Source organism: Doryrhamphus excisus, linkage group LG1 (assembly GCF_037039965.1).
Source record: "Doryrhamphus excisus strain RoL-2023G ecotype Guam linkage group LG1, RoL_Dexc_Guam_v1.1, whole genome shotgun sequence".
Taxonomy (NCBI): Eukaryota; Metazoa; Chordata; class Actinopteri; order Syngnathiformes; family Syngnathidae; genus Doryrhamphus; species Doryrhamphus excisus.
The window spans coordinates 24074027-24086054 of record NC_136357.1 but is presented as its reverse complement, the minus strand read 5'-3'; the positions used below and the strand labels follow the sequence as shown (position 1 = coordinate 24086054).

The following is a 12028-nucleotide window of genomic DNA, read 5'->3' as shown; positions in this document are numbered from 1 at the left end:
TCAAGGAGGGAGGAAAACCTCTGAATCTCAGAAAGTATAGTATTTAGCTAGTTTCTTCTGTGTATCATATAAAATTCCACACCATTTTTTCATCTATAGAAGTAGAAATAGTATTAAGTAGTCTAATCATTCATTTTCTACTGCTTTTCCTCATAAGGGTCGTGGGAGTGCTGGAGCCTATCCCAGCTGTCTTTGTGCGAGAGGCGGGGTACACCCTGGACTGGTGGCCAGCCAATCACAGCTAGGAGACCAGGGTTCAATTCCCCCCTCGGCCATCTCTGTGTGGAGTTTGCATGTTCTCCCCATGCATTCGTGGGTTTTCTCCGGGTACTCCGGTTTCCTCCCACATTCCAAAAACATGCTAGGTTAATTGGCCACTCCAAATTGTCCATAGGTATGAATGTGAGTGTGAATGGTTGTTTGTCTATATGTGCCCTGTGATTGGCTGGCCACCAGTCCAGGGTGTACCCCGCCTCTCGCCCGAAGACAGCTGGGATAGGCTCCAGCACTCCCCGCGACCCTCGTGAGGAAAAGTGGTAGAAAATGAATGAATATAGTATTTACATTTTTTCTGAACAGCACCTGCCACTTTTTATATTTATATTCTTAATTTTTCTATATTTTTTATTTTTACTTTCTGCAAAATGCACCGTGGAGTTGCACTCAAATTTCATATGACAATAAAGGCAATTATGATTCTGAATTAATTAGCAACCACAGTGATGCATTATATTGTGCGTTCCAATCCTGGCACTGCACACGTGGTACAATTATACTACAATTTTTTAAACCTGTATTATCGGGGTGTATATGTTATGTTATATATGTTAAATAGTGGGCGCCAATGGCTCTTGGTACACAGCTTGGACACCATTCTTTTAGCGTGACATGGAGTTAAAGGATGACAGGCTCCTCCTCGACAGATAGTGAATGTTATGAAGTGCAGAAAACCGGAAGTCACATTTTATTGCACTCAGAAGAGGAAAAAGTCATATTGGTGTTGCGCTAAAGGGGCACACTTGTGTGTTTTCTTCATTTACGGGAAGTGTTGGAAATGTGTCATTAGCGACAACCTTAGCAGTCATACAAAAAACAACGTCGAGATATTTGGCGGCAGCTGCAGCTCATATAACGGACTTTTCCTCCTAACATGGAACATGTAAGTTACCCGAATTCCTTTCTTTATCTTCTATTTTTTATGTTTCATTAGCTGTCAGCGTGTACGACGTGTCGTCAACTAAAGTGAGTTGTGATGAAAACGACCAAAGTTGTGTGGTGATGCGGAAGAGCCGATACGCCACTGTTTGTTAACTAAAGGTATTTATTTAAAAGAAGGGCCCGTGTATATTAGTAAAGATTAATATTTATAGTCATAATTTGGTGTAAATATGTCAGGATTGTAGGCACGGGCTTCCGTCTGGAGTCCCAAGTTAAGAGGTGGGCGGGTCGATCCAAATATCGACACCGATATCAAATTGAAACCAGGTGAGGAGTTGGATATTTTTCAGTTCTCGTCTGTTTATTAATACTACATTTGGGTTTTTGTCGTTCATATGATGTTTCTTTATGGTTATATTTTAATTTGTTGACAAGGAATAAGGCACCGAGACAACTTTGAGGGATTTGAACAATGTGATGTTTGGTATTTATGTTATGTCTTTATAATTCAATAGTGTGATTGTTTAATTGTCTTATATTGTTATGTAGGTATGTAATAAGAGGTTCACAAATAGATTAACGTGATTATACTCTTGAACAACAAATTTTGAAAATGTAAAGCACTTGCCCTGTGTGTACTTGGTGTCGTAGTACACACATATACTGTTTGAATGATATGGGTGAAAGTGTGTACATTTAATGCTTATGTCTGAATTGGCCACTATAATAAAATAGCTCATGAGGGTGACAATAATCATCTTAACATGGTAATCCTATTTCCCATAAATTAAATAAGATTATAACGATACAAGTATTCTTTTGAGAATTGAAAGGAAAAGAAAGGGCAAGAAAAATCTGTATTTGGGTTTTAATATTCTTTTTGAATAATTGGATTTTTGTCCCCATCAATCTCCTAACATGGCATTGAATCGGAACAGGTAAATCCAGGACTGATTTTAGTGACAATTTTTCAAGATCATTGACTGATTTGTCTCAAATTTGTTTACCTTATGCTATTTGACGGTTATTGGACAGGACTCTGCACCAAGTAACAACCACCATCTAGGCCAAGGGACCCATTTCTTGACGAATGCTCCTTCTCATGGCCACTTGACATATTTTTGAGTCTACCACTTGACATCTGTGCTCCATAACCCTCGGGACATTTTTCAAAGTTGCAAAAGACTATCTTACTACATCCAGCCTCAGCAGCAAAGCCATCCTGCAAGATGCCTTGCTTATGCAGATCTTGAACCCAGTTGATGAACAGCCTATTTCATTTGAATGCTTGTTTGCAATAAATTGCTTACTCAATGCAAAATGTAGCACACACAATTGTTAGAGCTAAATAAACATCAATAGTGCCAAAAGTACTCGACTATTGGCTGTCATTCAAATCCTCTGGCTGTCATGTGTCCAATTAGGCTTGCATTCCCTGACTTTGTAAGCAAAAAACAAGCCAACAGAAGAGAACTGAAAAATACATATCTCATGATGCTAGTATCATACCCGTACTACCCACCCCTGGTGTGCATTGAGGAAGCCAGTTTATGAGAAAAGGGAAGTCGGGAAATGTCAAACCATGTCCTACAATGGAGTTTGTAACCACAGAATCAGGCCCTGAAAAGTGCTTTTATAGAAACAGGAATCATGAAACAGTTGTACGTATTCCTTACTCTGTCACAGCGACTTGTCTTCTACGCAGCATGTATCGCTCCAAAACCATCTGATCATTGTCTCATCTCATGTCGTCATCCTTTTCACCACATCCTGCCGGCCTTGGGGGTGCATGTTCGTCATGTGCCACAATGCTGCCATTATATGACACGCATTCATGCCGCTTTCTCCACATGTCTGTTTCGTTTTGTGCGCGTTAAAGATGCGCTTTGGACAAACTGTGGCTACATTCTGGCTTAAAGTGGACCTACTTTGCTCACTTTTCCGCCCTTCATATTGAGTTGTGGACTCCTATAGAGCAGCTATACACAATAACCCACACAGAAAACTTTCAAGATCTCCCAGAATCGTCACCTATTCCAGCTGTATTTCCTTGGATTTCCAAAACGGTATATTTTAATTTATTCCACCCACACCCTGCCTCCGAGCACACCCACTCCACCTTGATTGGTCACGCTCCCAAGTACTTCTGGACTACTGCCGAACACCACTTTCCAATTTTGTGGGGTACTACTTGAAATAAATGAATAAAGCCATAGGCGCCAGTATACCTGTGTCCCTCGTGAGGATAAGCGCTATAGCAAATGGATGGATGGATCTTTATTACTACCCTTACTTGGGCTGGCAGAATGGCTGGACGAGGAGCTCAGTCCAAGTCCGAGAGAGGCTCAGGGTGCGCCTGCTTATTCACATCAAGAGCAAACCAGCTCAAGTGGTTCATGTCTGATACCCTGGCTCCTTCCCTAGTGAGATGTTATGGGCAAGTCCAACGCCTAACCAGGAGGAGACCCTGGGGTTTACAGAGAACACGCTGTCTCACGTTTGGGCGGCTTGGAAATGCCCCCCAACCCCTCCTTGCGACCCGGATACCATTACATTTTGGATATCCAGGGAAAGAGTTTACACAACAGCATACGCTTTCCTGAATACAAAGGTATGTAATATTTGTACTTTTTATTATTGAAGGTCGCCCACCAGGAACCAGCCCAGTGTAACAACCCCATATTCCTTGGTAAGGCCGGTTGGGTTAAAAAGGCCCCCTGCAAACTGCTGGCGATATATAAAGACCGCTACATCCAAGTGGAGAGGACAGATGTTGCAGTATACAAAGATGAGGTCGGTCATCCACTGAACAATACCCATTCACATTTTTATTGTTTCTGTGAGAGTGACAATAAAGTTTCTTTAAGAAAGCTCTTGAGGAAACATGTACATGAATTTCAAGAAATGATACGTTTTATGATTGTAATAGGAAATGGAGACCTACACATCTGGACAGGAGAAATGTTGCTATCATTGTCAAAGTATCTTCCTAAATGACACGATCCTTCACTCTGACTCTGTATGCCTCTGATGTTTGTTTGCATTTTACCTGATGTCAGTCTGACATCATGGATGCCAGCTTGACAGGCTAAAATTGGATGTATTTCAGAAGTAAAGAAACCATAAATATCGCTCAATATCTGTAGCTTTTCCACGGACACCGACTGTCTTTTACAACGCAGCGGAAAATGTGACTGTTCCAACGGTGCGTCTTTGAATTTTATTCAGTATTCTATCATTATGATATTCTATCATATCTATCATAGCTACAATAGAAAGTCGGCAGCAACAGGAAAGGAATGCATAGCTTCTTTTGTGTCTTCTAACAAATAAATGCTTCAACGTCACAGCAGGCACGGTCACAGCAATGTCAAATGTCAAATTGTTTGAAATATTAACGAGTAAATGTCAAATGATATATCCTATCAGGACCTCAAGAGCTGCATTGAAAGGCTCGACCTCCAGAACTATGACAAATGTCACGAATTAAAGAGCCCATTCAAGAGGAAACACAGACTGGTCCTTATTCGATCGGTCAAGTCTGGAAAGAAGGTAAGCCCACAAATCATGAAGACTGAATACATAATGAGCATTTTTGTTAAACACAAATATGCATAATGATGAAATGGACTCGTTTTATTCTCATATTTGGCAAAAATGCAATAGCCGTAATTATCCCTAATAAAAATTAAATGTAGTAAAATACTCCCAAAATACAAAAAAGGCATTCAGAACTCGCATTCAAAGAGCATGTGTAGTATTCTACACTGGTCACTAGGTGTCAGTAATGTTGCATTCTTAAGACGCATTCAATAGCCACTACAGGAAGTACTGTCCACAACAGGAAATAAAAATAGAACAAAGAACTCTCCCAATGTTAACATGTGTGAGTCTTATTTCTGACTTTGTCTTATTTACTTGGATTATGTTGACTATGTTATTTGATCTTTAGAGGCCTCTAATGTTAAAAAAACATATTTAGAAGGTTATAAAAAAGTTTTTTATGCTCTATGAAAACATATTCAATTTATAAATTCATAAATAAGGCATTACTATACTGGAGTTGTCATCTTAAGATTGACACTGTCGGGTTGTATCTGTTAAAAAAATTATGAGATGACTAATTTTACAAAAGTAATTATTATTAAGTGGTAGAAAATGAATGAATGAATGTAGAAAATAAGTTATTGAGTGGAGATGTTAAAGACAGGTAAAGCACATACTGTACATTAAGATTAAATATATAACGGCTATATTTAGCAATGCATTTGTGGATACAGATTATTTATTCATTCATTTTCTACCGCTTATCCTCACGAGGGTCGCGGGGGTGGTGGAGCCTATCCCAGCTGTCTTTGGGCAAGAGGCGGGGTACACCCTGGACTGGTGGCCAGCCAATCACAGGGCACATATAGACAAACAACCATTCACACTCACATTCATACCTATGGACAATTTGGAGTGGCCAATTAACCTAGCATGTTTTTGGAATGTGGGAGGAAACCGGAGTACCCCGAGAAAACCCACGCATGCACGGGAATTGAACCCTGGTCTCCTAGCTGTGAGGTCTGCATGCTAACCACTCGACCGCCGTGCAGCCCGGATACAGATGAAATAATGTCTATCGGTGATGATGAATGAAAAGTGTTCATATAGTTGATATGGCATAAGAGGTGTTGATAATGAATTTGGCTGAATCAGCGTTTATGTCTATGTGGTGGAGATGATGTCATGCTTAATATTTGTCAAGTTCATTGATATCCTAGACAATGAGGACTTGAGATGCCTCTGGTTTTCAATTTTATTGTGATATAGATTTAGCATTTGGCAGTCCAAGTGGTATGCTTTCTTGGCAATGTTTTGTCAGATGCTCGTTTGTTCCTTTCAACTTGCTTTTCTGTATCTGCGATGCCACCTTGTTAGTTTGTGGGGGGGCTTTATGATAACAGGTGTGGTGTCATTTCTCCAGTGGAAATGCATGTAACCATATTGTTGGCTTCCACATACACACTTTTTCATTGGCCACTTCTCCACTGGTAAATACAAGAATGAAATGAAACCGGAATAAAAAAGAGGTACTTATGTATTAGACTTGAACACTGGGGGCGTTTCCTTGCAAGGAAGGAAGAGACAGGAGGAAGTCTCAATAATGAGCACTATACTGCTTAGTTATCATATCACTAAGACATGCAACCAATGTTGAGTTTTTGTTTTTTCACTTTCTCAACATTTGACCATGTCGAATTCCACTTCACTTTTCAATTTCCTTTTCTCTGATGCATTGCCATCAAAAGAGTCTGGGAGATATATAGAAAGAACAAAAGCGGTGGTGTCCTCAATGGGGCGGGACTAACGTATTCTTCACTAGTCACTAGTTCCCCTTTTCTTTTTGTACAGTTCAATCATTTAGGGGAGTGCGGATATAATCAGAAAATGCTGACCGTTTTTACTTAGGAATCTGCTCTGGTGGTGTTTTTCTCTAATGCAGAGATTTAAGAAAGTTTCTAGTCAAACTGTCCATGTGTCCCAACATGTGTATGTGTGTACCACATGACATCATTAATAATGAACGGCTATTAATCCAAAGCTTGCTTTTCAATGTGACTGACAGATTCATGATATGAAATTCCAAGCACAGACTGCCGAGGAAAAGGAAGCTTGGATTAAAGCCCTAAGTGATGGGATCAGTCGAGCAAAGAACAAAGTTTTGGATGAGGTATTATACTTTATATTCATCTGATAAGCATTCATTCCCGCAGGGGGAGATCTATTGACTAGGACAATTTTTCACAGGTCAAAATGGATGAAAGCAGTAATTTACAGCATTTTACCCGAGAAAGACCCAAAGGAAACCGTAACCGCCGCCCACCAACCCGGATCCATATGAAAGAGGTTTGTCTGATTGTATCTGTGTGTCCCCTCATCTGTTGAACTTGGATAAACTGATGAGAATTTCATTCACAATTCTGCTTTATACTCTATACCAGGGGTCAGCAACCTGCGGCTCCAGAGCCGCATGTGGCTCTTCAGCTTCTTTGTTGTGGCTCCCTTTGCAATGTTTGAATATTTTTTAACACCCGAGTGGGGAAAATGCATGTGTTTGTAATGAGTTTAAAAAAATCCAACTTTGTGTGAGACCATGAATGCATCCTGACTGAGTTCTGACAGCAGACAGGATGCTATTCAGTTCTCTCTCACACAAGTAAACATGAAGGAAAATAAGTAATACTTTACCATGGGCTGCACGGCGGACGAGTGGTTAGCGCGCAGGCCTCACAACTAGAAGACCCGAGTTCAATTCCACTCTGAGTTTGCATGTTCTCCCCGTGCATGTGTGGGGTTTTTTCCGGGTACTCCGGTTTCCTCCCATATTCCAAAAACATGCTAGGTTAATTAGCGACTCCAAATTGTCCATAGGTATGAATGTGAGTGTGAATGGTTGTTTGTCTATATGTGCCCTGTGATTGGCTGGGCACCACTGAATGGTGAAGTAATACTTTCCCAGAACTACTTGATAATTCCAAAAAATATATTAGAGCTCATTTTTTAAAAAAAACTGGTGCATGGGAACTTGTTTGCCAGAGTAAACAAATCAGGTAAGTTTACTGTACTTTACACATATATTTAAGTAAGTTTATCTCCAATACTAGCAAGAGTACTCCAACTCGTCTTTTGTTATCTGAACTACTTTGATACCCCCTAATTGTTTTAAACATACTATGTTTTGCGGCTCCAGGTTATTTTTCTTTAGTGTGCAAGGGGGTAAAATGGCTCTTTTCATAGTAAAGGTTGCCGACCCCTGCTCTATACTGTCTTCTACTAACCATTTTCAGTCTAATCGGATTTTATCCAAGGTCAACAAATATTCAAATAATGTAGACTAAAAGATTAAATAAAAGAACGTACATAGTATGGCACACCTACCATGTTTATTTCTTTACCATTTATTTCAAATTAAGTATCTCCATCCATCCATTTTTGATACCGCTTATCCTCACTAGGGTCGTGGGGGTGCTGGAGCCTATCCCAGCTGTCTTCGGGCGAGAGGCGGGGTACACCCTGGACTGGTGGCCAGCCAATCACAGGGCACATATAGACAAACAACCATTCACACTCACATTCATACCTATGGACAATTTGGAGTCGGCAATTAACCTAGCATGTTTTTGGAATGTGGGAGGAAACCGGAGTACCCGGAGAAAACCCACGCATGCACGGGGAGAACATGCAAACTCCACACAGAGATGGCCGTGAGTGGGATTGAGGATTTTTTTTCTCCCTTAATAATAAAAAGTTTCATTTAAAAACAGCATTATGTATTGAGTTGTGTTGTCTAATTGTCTAAAAAAATAACATGCAAACTCCACACAGAGATGCCCAAGCGCAGAATCGAACTCAGGTCTTCCCAATCTCCTGACTGTGTAGCCAACATGCTAACCACTCTGCACCGTGCAGCCGTATTTAGTATTTCTTGATCATAAAGAGGTCAAACATGGCCGGCGTGCCATATGTACATTCTTTCATTTAGTGGCACAGAACGCACGACGATGGAACACGCATCAGAAAAGTGCACATACAATAAGAACAAAATGAGTGGAAATACAACAATAGGTGTTCTGTCATTTTCAATTATTAATTAGCTGTTGTTAGCAACCGCTTATGTCAACATGAGTCGACTCATGTCGACTTAAACGGCTTCCTGTGTATCCTTTGTACAGCAAACAATGGAGGAGTATACAAAATGCTCATCTAAATGTTTGATCTGCATGATATTCTTTTCCTCTTCCAGCTAGCTGAGTTGTCATCTGAAGGCACGCAACGCTTGGATCTTGCCGCCGTGCCGAATTGGACATCTCCTGTTGGTGACACTGACATCCTTGGAGAAAGACACAAATCCCTCGAGAAAATCAATGAACCAGACATCGAGGAGAACCAGTTTCAGTTAGAGGTAGGTTCCATCAAAGCGGCCTTGGCTTCCTTTCTTTTTCCGTATGTGACCCTCGTTGGAAATGTGTTACCAGAGATGTTTCCGGGATTTAGTCGTTCTGCGCAGCAGATGGATTCATTATATTAAATTTGAAATCATATTTTGGCAGCTTTAATTCACAAGGGTAATCTAACTATAAAAGCAATCTTCACTGGCTAAATGTACTGCAAAAAAAGGTCAGTAAGGATAATTCATAATGCCGCCTACAGAGAACATACTAACTCCTTATTTCTGAAATCACAAATACTTCAACTTGCTGATATAGTTCATCTTCAAACAGCTAAAATAATGCATAAGGCTAAAAATAACCAATTAGCTAAAAATGTCATCCAATACTTCTCTACAAGAGAGGAGAAATATGATCTCAGGGAAGAAGTACATTTGAAACACTTCTATGCTAGGACTACGTTATGCTAGCCATAGCATTTCAGTATGTGGAATCAAACTATGGAATGGATTGAGTAAGGAAGTCAAACAATGCACAACGATGAGCCAATTCAAGAAACAATACAAGCAGTTGATGTTTGCTAAATACAAGGATGAAGAGTCTTGAACCAGTCATGATGTGCTATATATATCACTATATTGACACTTACTATGGTACCCATTATGGCATTGGATGCTCATATCACCTCCTACTTTGGTACGTGACAAAAAAAAACAACTTAAACTATATTAGGAAAGCAGGAAGTGAACAAATGTAACAGTTACTGATTGTAAAAGTACCAGATGGAGGGGTAGGATTTAATAAGCTTTGCTTCTTCCTACTCCTTTTGGACATGTGGAACTGTGAACTGATTATGGGATGCACTCAATTGTAATCTGATGCATGTTCAAATGAAATAAAACCATTACCATTACAATAATAATATTAATATTTGACCACAATTTTGATTTCAAGGCCCAGATGCTGCCCATTGCTCCACCTGAAGACACCAAGACTTTAGCTGTTGATGAATCCACAGATGGGAGGACATCGAAACAAAGTCCTGGTTCAAGAACAAAGACTGGTCCCCCAGCAACGCCTCCAAAACTCACAAGCGCCTATCCAAGTGAGCTTGGATATTCTCAACCCAGGCAGCATCCCCGCCCTCCAACCCCACCAGCCAAAGACAAGAAGCCGTTGTGTACTTCAGCGTTAAACCAAGAGACTAACGATGAGCCACAAGATGAAGTCTATAGCCGTGATGCCACTCCCTGCTCTGAAGGATTTGTTTTAGAAGCCTCCAATCATGACTTGAACATCCAACCTGCAGAAAGCAACACACCTCAAGCAGAAAAGATCCTGCTGAATGACCCCATCCGTTCCACTGCCATTCCTCTTCAAACCTCACAAGAAACGAATGCAGAAGAAGAAGAGGAATCAGTTATTTTGTCTGCATGTGAAGATGCTATGGTAGCCTCTTCCTGTACAGATGTGCTGAACATTCACAGCTGTGCTTGGTTCCCGCCCCCAATAGTTCTAACCGCACCATCGGGCTTAACTAAGACCGGAGCTGCCTCCTTGGGAGATTTGCTGTCTGACCCGTCAGTCAGTATTCACGCTGTCACTCCAAACGAGGCCTTGAGTAAGGACTTGGTGGACATTGAAAAAGAGCTGACTTGGGAAACGGCAACGACAAATGAGCTAATGAGCAGAGCGTGCCAGTCAAATATGGCGGGAGAGGATGGATGCACCCCAGACGTTCTGCTGACTGAGGCCATGGAGAAGCTAAAGAAGGCTGATCAAGTCCTCAGAGAAGTCAAGAAACTGAAACTTGCAAAGAGTTTGAACAAAAGAAATAGCTGGTGAATGTAATTTTATGATGATACGCTTGGACATGAGCAGAAATACAGCATTGGCCCCCTTCCTGATCACTTATTTCTTTGGATGTTTGTCACACAAATGTTTCATATCATTATCAAATGTAATTAGACAACACAACTCAATACATAATGCTGTTTTTAAATTGAACTTTTTATTATTAAGGGAGAAAAAAATCCTCAATCCCACCCTCATCCATCTCTGTGTGGAGTTTGCATGTTCTCCCCGTGCATGCGTGGGTTTTCTCCGGTTACTCCGGTTTCCTCCCACATTCCAAAAACATGCTAGGTTAATTGGCCACTCCAAATTGTCCATAGGTATGAATGTGAGTGTGAATGGTTGTTTGTCTATATGTGTCCTGTGATTGGCTGGCCACCAGTCCAGGGTGTACGTGAGGATAAGCGGTAGAAAATGAATGAATAAAAAAAAAATCCAAACCTACATGGCCCTGTTTGAAAAGGGTTCAAACATACTGTAACTGAGATTGAGCTCTATCAGTTTGGAAAAGGTTATGAAGCCATTTCTAAAGCTTTGGGACTCCAGCAAACCACAGTGAGAGCCATTGTCCACATGTTGACGAAAACATGTAACAGTGGTAGAACCTTCTCGGGAGTGACCGGCCACGGTGACTAAAATTAATCCAAGGGTGCAGCGGAAGCTTTGGGCTGCAAATAGCCTCCAAATACGCTGCGTTTATAGTAACAGAGACTGAACATCAACAACGAAAAATCCTCAATCATTTTTAATATACATGAGTATTGATTATTTTAGCTTTTAGCCTTGTTTTAGCTCTGAATGAATGTTTAGATATTGTATTTTAATGCATCTTTTACTCTGTTTTTACTCAACTCAATTTTTTTTCTGTACTGTAAAGCGTCTTTGAGTACTGAGACAAGCGCTATACAAATAAAATATTATTATTGTTATTTAAGGATGTTTGAATATCTGAAATTGTCCAATAGGAAATGTGGTAAAGAATATTATCTCAAAGGAATCACAAGAAAAAAACAGCAGACAAATGGACAAAGCAAAAGCAGACACACGGAGGATCAGCGAAACTGTGAAGAGGAAATGAAAGT

General features: G+C 40.5%; 2 protein-coding genes across 2 annotated transcripts in view; one reads left to right on the top strand and one right to left on the bottom strand.

Annotated features, from left to right (window-relative positions):
* LOC131132447 (hatching enzyme 1.2-like) overlaps positions 1-12028 on the bottom strand; it is a 147688-nt gene that overhangs the window by 117166 nt on the left and 18494 nt on the right. The gene's annotated exons all lie outside the window — the stretch shown is intronic.
* Positions 1090-11842, top strand: plekho2 (pleckstrin homology domain containing, family O member 2). Its single transcript, XM_058078669.2, has 7 exons — positions 1090-1159; positions 3802-3951; positions 4588-4710; positions 6770-6874; positions 6952-7050; positions 8948-9106; positions 10047-11842. The coding sequence occupies exons 1-7, from the start codon at positions 1151-1153 to the stop codon at positions 10935-10937; spliced, it is 1536 nt and encodes a 511-aa protein (XP_057934652.2). The 5' UTR covers positions 1090-1150; the 3' UTR covers positions 10938-11842.